Genomic DNA, 13296 nt, shown 5'->3' on the forward strand with positions numbered 1-13296 from the left:
CTGAGGCAGAAACTGAGGCCACTAGAGCCCAGATCAGGAAGGACACAGAGCAGGGCAGGAGGCTTTTGTGCAGGCCTCAGTCCCTCAGTGCTTTCTGAGCCTAAGGTCCCCTTGGGACCTGGACAGGGAACACCGTTCAGTGGTTGTGGCACACTTGTCTCCAGGAGTCATGGGGGTCCTGTCCACGAAGAAGCTCATGGAGGATGAGGAATAGCTATGTTCTAGGTGGGGCCAGGAGGTCCCACAGATCCCACTGATCCCTCCAAATCAAGGCAAGGCCAGTGCAGAGATCAGCTTGTGGAACTCCATGTTTATTAGGGAAAGACTGTGCGATTAATAATCAAGATCACACTGTGAAATTCATTCGAACAAGATTCCAAATCACCACAGATCATTCTGATTTCTATGAAATGTAATGCCCAGAAGGAACCCATCCTGTGTAGAAACAGTGACGCCCTTTAAACACTTCCCTGGCTCAGCAGCTAGCCGAGGGGATGGGAGAGCTCCCATCTGTGTCTGCCCACCTGCTTGGAAGGAGCAAGGAGCTGGAAGAGGGGCCACACCACACGCAGAGCAGGCCGGGAGGACCCTGCTCCTATGGTGGGCAGAAGAGGATGCCTGTCCTGGGGAAGTTGTGACCTCTGGGCACCGCTGGTCCTCTGACCAGGTGCTCAGCATCTGTAGAGAAGCGGGGAGCCAGGCCCCAACCCACTGAGCAGGCTCTTAGGCCTTGGCCATGGGCCGTGCCTGCCCTGTCCCGCCTGCTCCTTGCTGGGTCCTTGGAAGCAGGGCCCTGTTTTGGTCTTTCTTGTGTCTCCCTCCAGGGATCCCCTTGGCCCTGCTATGATGGCCTCCCTCAGACTATACTGTATTCTGGCAACACTTGGGCTGGCTGGATACCTTGGATGCACCTTGTCACTGGGTCCCAACCACCCTGTGAAAGATGTCACAGTGATGAGGGTGCCAGCTCAGACCTGAGAAGGACCCCAGACTCAGCCAAGTTCTAGTACCCACTAGTAGGAGGAGCCCCAAGTTCAGGCTGTGCTGGGCGGTGTGGTCACAGTGGCCAGGCTGTTCTCTGAGGGTCTTCCAGGAGGTGGCCCTGAGCTGGCTGGGGCTCCCTGGGCCTCCTCTTCTGGGCCTGCCCCAGCCCCAGCCCCTCAGGATGCCTCATCGGGGCCCCTTTGAGGCACAGTTAGCTGTTCGTAGGTGGGCAGGGAGTTGCTGGGCAGAAAGAGTTCAGGGTGGATGGAGCCATCTTCGCTACAGGGCTGGACCATTTGGGGTCCACCTCCACTGTGGGGTCCACCTTGGTGCAAGGAGAGTAGCTGGTGGAGCATGTCTGTGATGACCACCAACCTCTGGTCCAGTTGTGTCACCTGTGGGAACACAAGCAGATTTGAGATCAGGAGCACAGCTTTGAGCAGATTATTTCAGTGCTGGCTGGTGAAGCCTAGAAGTGGGGGTGCTGCTCTGTGCAGCTGACTGGGGGTGGGAGTGGCACAGGCACAGCTGCTCAGAAGGTTCCCTAGGAAGCTGCTCAGGGGACAGAGGCCCTACTGGGTGGGCCAGTGGGGGTGACCTGCTGCCAGGACCTCTCCTTTACTCCCTCCCTAGGGCATTGCCATGGGGGTCTTCCTGTCTGTCATCTCCCCCAAGCTCCCTTGCTTGATTCACAGAGGTACTACCTTCTTCCCAGACGCTATGAGTCAGGTCTGCCCAGCAACATGGCTCTACTATGTTCCTGTCAAGGGTCTGTTCTTTGCCAAGCACTGGGGTGGCCAGGGTGAGGTAGAGGCAGAGAGGAGGGAGAGGTAGGGCAGGAACTGGGACAAACCTGTTACAGACTAGGTAACCCATGGAGGCAGTGGATCAGAGAGGCCCTTGTGTGCACTAGGGACCAGGAGACCAGGGAGCTCTTGGGAAGGAAGGTGCAGTCTCCAGACTGGAAGGGGCCAGCCAACCTTATCACAAGATGGAAGAAGGGTGGGTTGGAAGGAGGTGCCTGGCCTGCCATGAGCAGTGGGGCCGGGGTCCCAGCATGTATGAGGGCTTAGGCAGGGTACAGAGGTCAGTAAGGCTCTCAGCCACTGACCATAGGGACACCGTTCAGCTAGCTGTGTCCATGGAGGTAGCTTTCTCAGGCCATTGTTATAAACAGTCCCTTTCTCCTTCCCACCACAGGTATCTGGAGGAATGGAAAGGCCAGAAATGGGGGAGGGTGAGAGCAGGGAGATGAAGCTCCAAGACAGGCCCATAGGCCACTCAGACTGTGAGGAGCCGCTTCAGGGAATGCTGTGACTCCAGGGTAAATACTATAGCGATGACCCAACCCTGGGGACTGAGTGTCTGTAGCCCTGAGCATATGTGACAGGTCAGTACTGGCTGTGGCACCTATCCATCTGGACCCATTCATATCACGCACCAGGTCTGTGCCCTGGCTTGCTCTAGGTAGGCCTGTGCCAGGCCTCACTTGGGGTCTCTGCAGCTGAGCTGGCTGGGCTCAGCTGGGTTGCCAACCTGTGGGGGTGCGTGGCCCAAGAGAGAGACTGGTGGGTAATGCACACAGCAACCTTGTCTCAGCTGGAGGGAAGCAGTTATCCAGGATCCACTTGGACCCAGGCACAGCCTTGGAGGCCTGGTGCTGTGGTCACAACCCCTCTCGTATTATAGACACTGAATGGAGAGGCAGGAGCCCAGGCTGAATGGAGAAGCTGAGAAGATAGTTTCTCATGGGTGGGAGCCCAGAAGGGCTAAGTGGGCACCTTGGGCCTGTAAGGGCAGCTGTGCCCTTCGGGGTAGGGAGCAGGTAGCCCCCCAACATCAAGCAGCAGAGATGGGATCTCATTTCTTCTCTTTTTCTTTTTTAATTTCTTTTTTTGTCCTTCCTTCCTTTTTTTTTTTTTTTAAGACAAGTTCTCCTTACGTAGTTCAGGCTGACCTAGAATTCAGTATGGAGTCCAGGCTGGCCTTGAACTGGAGGTGATCCTCCTGCCTCAGCCTCCCAGGCTGGAATTATAGGTGTATGCCACCATGTCCAGCTCATGCTTTATTCTCCCAAGACAAATTTGGTGAGAGCACACAGCCTCTAGTAGAAAGGAGTGCCAGGCTTCTGTGATCTAATTGGATTGGGGCTAGGCCATCTCGTAGCCATAGGGACCCAAGTGACAGCTACCAGTCTTGTTCTCCACAAAGCTGCTGAGCCACATGCAGCTGACACCCACAGACACAGATACTGGGCCCAGAAGTAGAGAGGTCTTGGTCAGAGTCACTAAAGGGACCCCCACCATCCCTTGGCCACATGTCAGGGCCACAATGCTATCAAGAGGGGGGACAGTCATGTCAGGGCAGGGGTGTGGCTCAGCCAATACCCCAGGAGCAGCAGATGGAATAGAGGGTGGGTGGTGCTCAGCAGTGAGGTGGGGGTGGGCCATGGGGGAGGGGACCTGCCCCTCTGGTCACCTGCACACAGACCTTGCAGAGCAGCTGGACCAGCCTCCTGCTCCCACTGCCTGCCTGTAGCCTGGAAAAGCCATGGGCGGCATCCAGGCTTGGGGCCTGCATGAGGCCAAGGCACTTCAGGTGTAGCAGATCAAAGCTGGGATGGCCCTTTGGGGTGAAAGCTGGGTTCCCCCGCTAGGACTGGGACTTCTTCCTAAAGCGAGATGGATCTCAATCTGGCTTAATGTTGCCTAACCATGCAGGCCCCAACTGGGGTGTCGATTGGTTTGGCATCAATTAAAGCATCAAATACATCACAAAAGAAAATGTGTGGTTTCATAAATTTTCGCTTTACGGCCCTTGAACATCTGTTGAAGTCCAATGTGCTAAGGGGTAGGGCCATGTACTAATGGGCGGGGAAGCCTGTGGTTACGCTTGGGATAGCAGAGTGGGAGGGTAACCAGGTACAGGCAGGGTGTGGGGCTGCTGAGTGTGGCTAGGGAAGGGGTTGTCATGAGGCACCTTGGGGTGACAGTCCTCCCTGAAGGTTGCCTAACACCCTGTAGAGCCCTGTTCAGCTTTCTACAAGCAGGGGCAAGAACCCAGTTGCTCCAGCAGGTCTTTGAGTGTCACCAAAAGATATTCCTGAAGCTGATCTGCCTGGCTGGTTCCCAGGTCATCATGGCCCCCATGGCTGTAGCCTGTGGAGGTGTTCATCAGAGTCTCCAGCCCCAGGGATGTCCTGGTTAGCCAGGCTGTAGGAGGCAGGATGTGGGTGAGGATCCCCAGCTATTCCCAAACCTGGGCCTCATGCTATTCTCCAGTTACAACCCCTCAGAAGATTCTCAGTGCCCAATGGGCTCCTGGGTCTTCCCAGTCATCTTCAGGGTCCTTCCAGTTCTCTAGATACTGAAGGATCTTCCTGGTCACCTTAGTGTCCTCCTGGGGCTCCACATTCTCCTAGGTCCTTCTAGTCACCTATGAATCTCCTCTGGTTCTCCTGCCTACTGCCCAGCTCTAGCCCATACCCCAGTTCAATGGGTAGGGCTCCTCCTCTTCACTAGCCTGGTCAATTGCCAAGTGTGGTGAGTGTGGGACCAGTGGGCAGGCCTAGCCCTGTGTGTCCTCCAGGCTGGCCACTCACCTGAGCAGGCCCTCCGCTAGACTCAGTGGCTGCTCTTTGTCAAAGGCCCAGGCCCCTCCCCCAGGTCCCCGTTGTTCACTGCTGGCTCTGACCTGCCTTTTGCCCAGCACACCTTGGCTGGCCAGGCTGCCCTGTGGGGTAGGGCTGAGCTATGGTCAGGCTGGTCTAGAAGGCTGAATTGGATTTGACACTGAGGCCTGAAGTTGTCTGCCTTTTCCCCCCACCCCCCTCTGCTTCTTTGCTTTGGGGCTCTGATTGGTTATTGTAGGGGCCGGATGAGCACCTTGACTAGCTGCCCAGGGAGCCACAGGGAGCCAAGTCTGAATGGGCAGGTGCCCAGGGAGGCGCCAGCATGCTGAGGGGATAGCGGGCCTGCTGCAGGCCCTGCTGGCATTCCCCAAGAGCCGCTGGGACAGATCGGTCTTGGGGATCTCGAATCTCGCCTCTCCTTGCAATTTGATAGTGATTAAAAGGGCAGGGCAAACAAAAGCTCTTCTATACCCTGCCTCAACACACCAAATTAATAATCATACGACAACTTATGTGGGCCTCGGAGGAGAACAAAGCAATTAGAATAACAGCTCATTGGAGGGCCCCAGGCGGCCGGGGAGCAAACCCCAGGCAACAGGGCTCCTGTTTGATGTGGTTATGAATTTGTTTTCAAAAGAAAATCTTGAAAAAGAGTCTTTCAAGAGAATTTTTTTTTTTCAGAACCTGCCTAGCTTTGATCCCTGTCTGGGACCCCTGAAGGCCCTGGCCTTGTGGATACCTCGCCCAGAATAGCCAGAGGTGGACAGGCAAGGTTTAGGACACCAGTGGCCTAGCCTCGAGGGGAGAGAGGCCTGTGATTCACCTCTGGGAATAGCAACTGTGGTGGTTCTCCTGGGGTCCTGGTCCAAAAGGCAGAAGGGGGTCTTTCCTAGGGACAGGCCAGAGGGCAGAGGCAGAGGCCACCATTGGCCCTCTTCCTGTCTGTCTTCAGGAAGGAACTGCTATGCAGCTACTCTGAAGATGGATAACCCAGGGAACAGAGCAGCCTGGACCAGCTCTGGGATCCATGTGGCCTGCAGGGCGTACACTCCAGCTCTCCTGCAATGTTCCAAAACCAGGCGAGTAAACACTTCCCCAGTACTGTCCAGCCAGGGTGGGCTTCCATTTGGCACAGAAGTCAGTGAAGCTTGGTGACAGGAGAAAGCCTGTCCAGGGTCACCAAGGGACCGGGACGGGTCAGGTAGCAGTTGAGGGTTGGTGAGGGGGAAATTCTAGGCCTTCAGTAAGCACCCACTTCCCCCAATGCGCATGCATCTCATCTTTGTATTCCTGTGTGGTGGCAACTTTGCTCCTGTCACAGACACCAGAGATGTGTGGGACACAGGGGCTGCATGAGGGAGGTCCCATTGCCTGCCTCCCACCCTGGCTGCAGATCTCCTGTTATCCATGGCTCCTGTGGTCTCCGAGACTGTCTGGCAGGGGCTATAGCTGAGGTTGGAGTTGAGGCCTTAAATCCATGGGCATTACCTCCACCCCATCAGTGCCAACCTTTCTTGCTGGGACTTTTGTAGCGGTCCATTGGCTGGTCTCCCCATACCAGTGTGCAGATCATACCATTGTTCTATGGCCTGGGAGACACCTAAGTCTTTCTAGTGCCCCCATTCCACTGGGACCCTCATTTTCCACATGCCATTTTCTCTTGCTTACTCCAGGCCTCTGCTGTTCCTCAAACATGGTGGCATGTACCTGCCTCAGGGCCTTTATTCCTGTTGTCCATCCTCACCAATGTCTCCTGATCGGAGGCCGCCTCCTGGTCTCAGCATGGCCCTACCCAACCTCTTCTTTCTCCAGGATTGCTGGCATTACCTACAACTCCCACTAGAATCTGGCTCTGCCTTCCTAGGGTTCTGCCTCTTCTCCTGGGGCATGGAGTAGGGGAAGGGTCTCGGCACCAGCAGGAAGGACACAGCTCTGGTTAAATGAATAAGACTGCTGCGTAACTCATCACATGGCCTGGAGACCCCAGGGGAGTCCCTGGCATGGGGAAAGGAGCCATGGGCCCCAGCTACCTGGGATAAACAAGGGGTCCTCCCTGGTTCAGCCTCCTGGCCCTGTCCACAGCTGGCTGGGTCCTCATTCTTCAGGGCTGGGAGGTGTCCATCCCTCATGGTGAGAAGGGGAATAATGCCCATAAATCAGCCCTGGTTAAGCTCAGGGCTGGCCACCTCCAGAGTGGGTGCGAGCACAGACAGCTCACAGCATCTCCCGAGGCTGCGGTTTATGGCGGGAGATGTTGTAATTGTGTTTATGACTGTATTTTAGAGCTTTGGCTCTTGGAAAGGAACCAGCTGTGTGTGTCTAGCGCTTCACTGCCAGTGCCTCTGAGCTCTGGCTGCCTGTGCGTGCGCCAGGGCCAGAGGTGGCCATGGAGTGCATGAGCACTGGCTGATGATATGTCACAGGGTGAGTGTGCATGTGTCGGCTGTGGAGGACACATGCACCTCCCCTCATTCCTGCCTCTGCCACTTTTAGCTGGGTGACCTTGGGCAAGCCCTCCAGCCCCTCAGTGTCTCAGATTCCCTCGTGTGAGAGGGGATGATGGCAAGAGCTCCTCCAGGTGATGTGCGAGGATGGAATGTCAGTGCATTCGGGTCCTGGGAACAGTGTGGTACTCACTACCCACAGCCTGAACCTCCCGACTGTGGCTGTCAGCAATAACCGAGTGTGTAGGCGTTGGTGCATGTGTGCAGTGTGGCCCACAGGTACAGTGTGGCCCACAGGTAAAGCTTTGCTGTACGCACAGGATATGTGCAGGGTGAGTCAGCACATGTGTGTATACACGTGTGCATTGAGGCTTTGCTAGGATGCATGTAAATGTACAACCATCCCAGGTGTGATTTTGCACAATTCCCTTTGTGTTTCGCCAATTAATTCTTCAAGTATCTGGAGGATACTTCTGCCTGGACTTCCAGGCCCTTGAGCTTTTGCATGTGCTACAGAAATGAGCACTCTATGGTCCCTCAGTTAGTGTTGCTGCCAGGATGTGGCAGCTTGACCCATGAGTGATGGGGTCCTGTAGCATGGAGGCTCTGCTAGAGGCTAGGTGTCCCCTTCAAGTAGGGACAGAGACCTCACTATCTCTGGGACCACATGTCAGGGTAGAGACTGTAGATTGAAGACCTATCCTAACTGCTCCTGTTGGGTGGCCAGGTGGGGCTACACTGTGGCAGGTGACTTGAGTCACCACCACTGTTGAGCACATCTATACTGGGGCCTTTGGACAGTGCTGTCACATGGCTCAGGCCTGGCTTATGCTGTTTCTGAGACCCTTCCTGGTCCACTACACCCTGGCTGGCCCTTGCTGACTGTGTCTCCAGGCATAGGCTGCTGCCCTCTGAGGGTCTCCAAGAACCCCCCCCCCCCAGTACCATGTTACTGGTTTCCAAGGAAGGATTCAGGATCCTCACCACACCATGGTCCAAATCCTCTCTGCTTGGACATTCAACTCCAGGTCCTAGGACCCCATCTCCCAAGAGAACATCACCTTACAGTCCTTGAAGAAGACTCAGATACCCCAAGCCTGTCAATTATGGATGACTGTCACCCTCAACATCAGGGTGATCTGCTTACTCCTCTAGCCAAAGTCCCTCCTTCTCCCCTTCCTCTGTGCGCCCTGTGGCCCTTACTTCTCTCCGAAACATTTGAGTTTATGGGTCTGCTTGCTTACTGTCGCCACCAAAGACTTGAGGCTCCTGAGATCGGACCCTGTGCTGCGTTCTCCGTGATGAATCCCTGACCATCTCCCAGGCACAGGGGCACAGGGTAAGTGCTCCATGGGCCCACGGAGCAAGAGGGAGTGTTCCAAAAATACCTGCTGAGTAAAGGGGGACATAGTCTTTTTTCTGTAGCCTAAGGCTGGAACAAAGAGATAGAAGCTCCCTAAGACCCTGTTAGTGCCCTACTTTAGGAGGTGTTGGTGGGCAGAGTGACAGAGACCTTCTGCCAGATTTTCTCATGCTCACTGATTTTTCGTTTGTTTGTTTTTGATTTTTGTCTTTTTGAGACAGAGTCTCACCATGAGGTTCAGGCTGGCCTTCAGCTTACTTTGTAGCCAGGCTGCTCTTGAACTTGAAATGATTCTCCTGCCTCAGCCTCCTAAATGCTGGGATTACAGCCTGGTTTATGTTCATGGATTTTATGTGAAGTCTTGTCCTTTGACATGTGCATCACAAAGGTATTTCCCTAATACTTTCTGATTTGTCTTGTGAGTGGGTTTAGGGTGATTCATGTTTTTTTGCTTTGCTGTACACAAATTCTAATTTCTTTACTTCCTCAGGTGGTTGGAGCTAAGCATCTTTTCCTTGATGGCTTCTGATTCTGTGCATGCTTGGGATAGCTTTGTTCATTCCAAAGCCTTTTTCTAGGACTTTTTAGATTTGAATTTTATTCTTAAAAGTTTTGATTCATGTGAACTACAGCTTGAACGTCAATGGTGACCCTGTTGATGACTCTACTGAGTAGGGCTATAGTTTTTGTATTCCGAGGCCTGCATACATCTTCACTTATTAAAGGGCTTTGCTTATGGTGACTTTGAATGGGGGACATGGTGGTCCTGTCACAGGCCCCAGTGGAGAAAGTGACAATCACAGCTGGGACCAGCACCTGCCATGGATGCTGGAGGAGGACTTTGTCCTCCTTTGTCTGAATCTTGTGCCTCTGCACTCTAAACCAAGATGAAATCTTCACTGCAGTGGGGTTCGGGGATCTCTATGTGATCTAACCTTGTCGCCTTCCCAGTCTGGTGCCTCCTCACCCCGACCTCCGGCTATCCCACAGCTTCCTGGGTGCTACTACACCCGGGCCTTCCTTCATACTCAGCCCGTGGGGGTCCGTGTGCCATGTGGTACCACATTGCTGGCCTCTGGATCACTTTCTTCCTGGCCAGCGCCCTGCCTGGGCTGACATGTGCCCACAGCCAGCCATATCTACAGCCTCCCTGAGCCTCCTGAGGTGGCCCTGGGTGCACAGCTTCAGGAAGGAAAGACTCAGTGACAGAGATTATGGAGGGATCTGTGGCAGGTTCAGGGCATCTGTGAAATTCATGGCTTCTAGTGGCACCGACGGGTATGGGGCTCAGCATCACAGAGGCCAGGGAGCTGCCTGCCACCACCCAACAGGTAGGTAGCGGTCAGCGGAGACCAAGGCCTGGAGTGGGGGCTTGATCCTTCCTGAGGGACTGGTCAACCCCTACCTGGGCCTTAGAGGATCCTGTCTATAGAGGCAGCTTGACCTCCATCTGGGGCCTGTGGCAATTGTCTGCCCTGCCCACCTCCAGCAGTCCCAATGAGCTGGTCCTGGCTGCCACTGCTCAGCCAGGTAAGCGGGAATGTGGGGCAGGCTGGGAAAAGGATCCCGAAGCTGGGAAACTGTGTTTGTGCTGGCCATGGCCACAGGGGCCCCACCTACATTTGGTTCCCCTCTGACAGCTGATGGAGTCCTGGAAATATCATGGGGTGGGGGTGCTCTGCAGAATACTTCCTGGGAACCAGCGAGCTCCATGGCCTCAGCCCAGCCAGGCAGGTGGTGACCCTTAACCCAGTTAGACTACAGGTAGGCAGGGGTCACCTGGGGCTCTGGGTGTCTGTTCTTTTTTTTTTTTTTTTTTTTTTGTCTTTTTCGTTTTTATCGGTACCAGGGATCGAACTCACGACTGCCTGCTTGCAAGGCAGGCGCTTATGCCGCTGAGCTAAATCCCCAGACCCCTGGGTGTCTGTTCTATAGCTGCTTCTAGCCAGGCCAGCATCCCATTCCCCCAATACCTGGGCCCTCAGCTGTACTCCTGTGTGCCCTGTCTCTCGGCTCCCCAGTTATGCCCCTCGTGGTCCAGCAAACCTCACATCTGTCCTCACACCAGCCTGCTCTGTGTCCCTGGAAAATCACAGCATACCCTGCCCCAGCTCTGCAAGTGTATCGTTACTTCCCGGTACCCCTCTGCCACTCCAGTCCACTCTCCAGGCGAACAGTGTCCTTCTATCCCTCAGTTGTCCAGCTACTCCTTCATTAACTGACATTTATGTCCTCCCCTCCAGGCTGAGCCCCTGGGAAGGCCTGTCACACTTGTCCCATTTCCACTCCCCTAACGCCAGCCTTGCTACTCAGGGCCACTCCCCTCTGGACCTCCTGGGTACAGCACATGCTCTGGACAGACCTGACTCTCTCCAGGCCACACTGACTGTGACCTGGTCTCTCTGGGGCAGGTTTCTCTAGGAGCTGCTGCCAGTTTGCTCTCATGGGCCCACTGTGCCTTGGCCCCTCCCAGACCTTCTTTCCCATTTCCTCTTTCTAGAACATTCTCAAACCTCACAAAAACATGGCTATTCCCCTCTATTTTACCCCTAGCCCAGGCCTCTCCCTAAATTCCTAGCTCATGCAGACACCTCATGATGTCTTTGACAAACCCTTCCCTCCCAGCCTGAGGTCACCCCCTTCCCATGCTTCATCTCCTGGGCACTTTTACCTACCCCATAGCTACATAAACAGCCCTTCCCTGGTGGCAGGTTCAGGTCAACTGTTAAATGTCTCCTTACCTGCTGTGTGACTATGGGCCTCTGTCACCTCCCCTCCTCCCAGCAGAGGGACAGGTAACACAGGATAATCCTGGGGCTCAGGCCCGGTCACATTGGGTGCATGTGGTGGGGTTCTTGGGGACAGAGCTCATTTCTCCTGGACAGCATCAGTGGAGAGGATAAAACCTCGGGGTGTCCCCCCACCATCCCTGGCAACCTCAAATCTGCCTCTGTCTACTTCCCTGCCCCACAGTGTGGGCTGTACCCACAGCCTGATGTCTCCTCTTCACACCGTCTCACCGCTTGGTCATTTTTGTCGGGGTTGTCCTTGTTATGGACACTTGAGACAGCCTTCTGGGGCACTCCTGGCTACATGCCCACTCTTGCCCTGTCCACCTGTGCCCTGTACAGTGCAGGACACTCCACTCAGCTGGAACCCTGCCCCCTGCAAGCCCTTCTGTTTACCACCAAGCACTTGCTTTAAGATTACCCTGAGATTCTGCAAGATAAGCTCTCTACCTAGCTAAAAATAAAGACATTTCAAAGCAACATCACAGGCAGGCTTGCCTGGTGTCCTCTGGCCCTCACCCAGGGGATGTCCTAGCGATAGGGTGTTTATCCTCCTGGCTATTTGCACCAGGGTGAGCCCATGTGATACTGGCTCCCCTGCAGGCTCTGCCACAGTGGTAATATGATACCCAGCAGCCTCTTGTTTTCACCCGGCACAGGTCTAAGGCTGCCGGTTGCAACATGTCCATGGTGCCTGCTCCTTGGGGCCAGGAGCTTCCCTTGGGGACCTGCAGACATTGTGATCTGGGCCCTAGAGGGTGACTGGCAAGACTGAAGGCTCTGCTGGCAACACCTGTCTTTGGGGAATGCTGGTGAGAGGACTCCTGCTCTGCAGAACTGTAGATGAGGCCAGGCTCTTGGGTCCCTCGCCTTCTGGCCACATCACAGCCTGCTCCCCTGCCCACTGCCTGGCTTTGTGGCTGGAGGGGCTCAGCTGCCCCTGGTGCATGTCTCCAACCTTAGCTCTGTAGGTGAAACAAGGTCTTCACCCCCACCAACCTTTCCAGAATATTCTTCTGCCCCTCTGAAGCACGCTGCTTTGAATCTGAAGTCTTTGATGCCTCCATGTCTCCGTCTGCCCAGCCCAGTCCCCCTTGTTTTTGACAAAGTCTCTGCCCTTGGCTCTTGCCCTCAGGATTCCTTTCATAACACTGAGCAGTTTCCAAACTTTTTAACCCTCTGGACACTGCTGAGAACCTGACCTCCACTCCAGTCCCTCACGGTCACTCTATAGTGGCCCCTCCTTGGGGAGCCATGTCCTCTTTCCCCACTGTCAGCCTCTATGCCTCCTATGATGCCAATTCCAACATGTTCTTGCCAATTCCAACATGTTCTTGAGCCCCTAAGGTGGCTAACCACCTCCTAATTGGGCACCCTCTCAGTTTCCCACGCATGCTGATCAGCACCCCTGCCATCTCTTCCCAGGCCCCCCTGGGCCTCCTGTGCTTCCCAAGGGTTCCTGGTCAGTACTGCCACAGGCCCTTTGCATCTGTAGCTTCTGTGATGAAAGCTGTCCCCCTATTTTGGTATTTACTTAATGTCTCTTTTCCCAGGCTCTCTGTACCCTGTCATCAAAGACACCCACCCACACATGAACAAACTCTGCTCTACTTTTCTCTGGGTTGCTCAGTGGTATTGTGCTGACTTCTTTTCTGCCTGGGACACAGCTCCTGGAGGCCAGGCTCCCACCCTTGCTGTACCTAGTAGGTGATCTTTAAAGGCTGGTGAGTTGAGGTGAGTGAATCACAGGCCTGAGGCCCAGAGTGCCCAGAGTTTGGCTGATAGAAAGCCAGGGTCCTGTGTGTGTGTGTGTGTGTGTGTGTGTGTGTGTGTGTGTGTGTGCGCGCGCGCACGTGCATGTGTGCACACACATGTGCACGGGATCATATGTGTATGCACTTTAGATGCAGGGTTCCCCTGGAGCTCTCAGGACTCTGTGCAGGAGTGAGGAAGGCAGAAGTACTGGGGTACAGGTGGCAGCAACCAAGTGCTTTCATACCCCCAAACCCAAGGAGCCCCCTTCCTGCCAGGGCTGAGATGTCCAGTCTGTCTGCTCTTCCCGCTTTGGTCCTGGCCTAGAGACAG

The 13296-nt window shown here is 54.8% G+C and overlaps 1 protein-coding gene across 8 annotated transcripts in view; it reads right to left on the reverse strand.

Moving 5' to 3' along the window:
* Positions 1 to 290: 290 nt before the first annotated feature.
* Positions 291 to 13296, reverse strand: part of Kcnq1 (potassium voltage-gated channel subfamily Q member 1) — a 314775-nt gene continuing 301769 nt past the window's right edge. For 6 of the 8 annotated variants that reach the window (XM_063227100.1, XM_063227107.1, XM_013150646.2 and 3 more), the window contains one exon: positions 291 to 1379. In XM_063227100.1, the coding sequence (XP_063083170.1) occupies positions 1161 to 1379 (219 nt within the window). In that variant the 3' untranslated portion in view covers positions 291 to 1160. 8 annotated transcript variants of the gene reach the window in all.

Source organism: Cavia porcellus, unplaced genomic scaffold (assembly GCF_034190915.1).
Source record: "Cavia porcellus strain 051 isolate PalLab524CR breed Dunkin Hartley unplaced genomic scaffold, mCavPor4.1 scaffold_17, whole genome shotgun sequence".
In the NCBI taxonomy this organism is placed as follows: domain Eukaryota; kingdom Metazoa; phylum Chordata; class Mammalia; order Rodentia; family Caviidae; genus Cavia; species Cavia porcellus.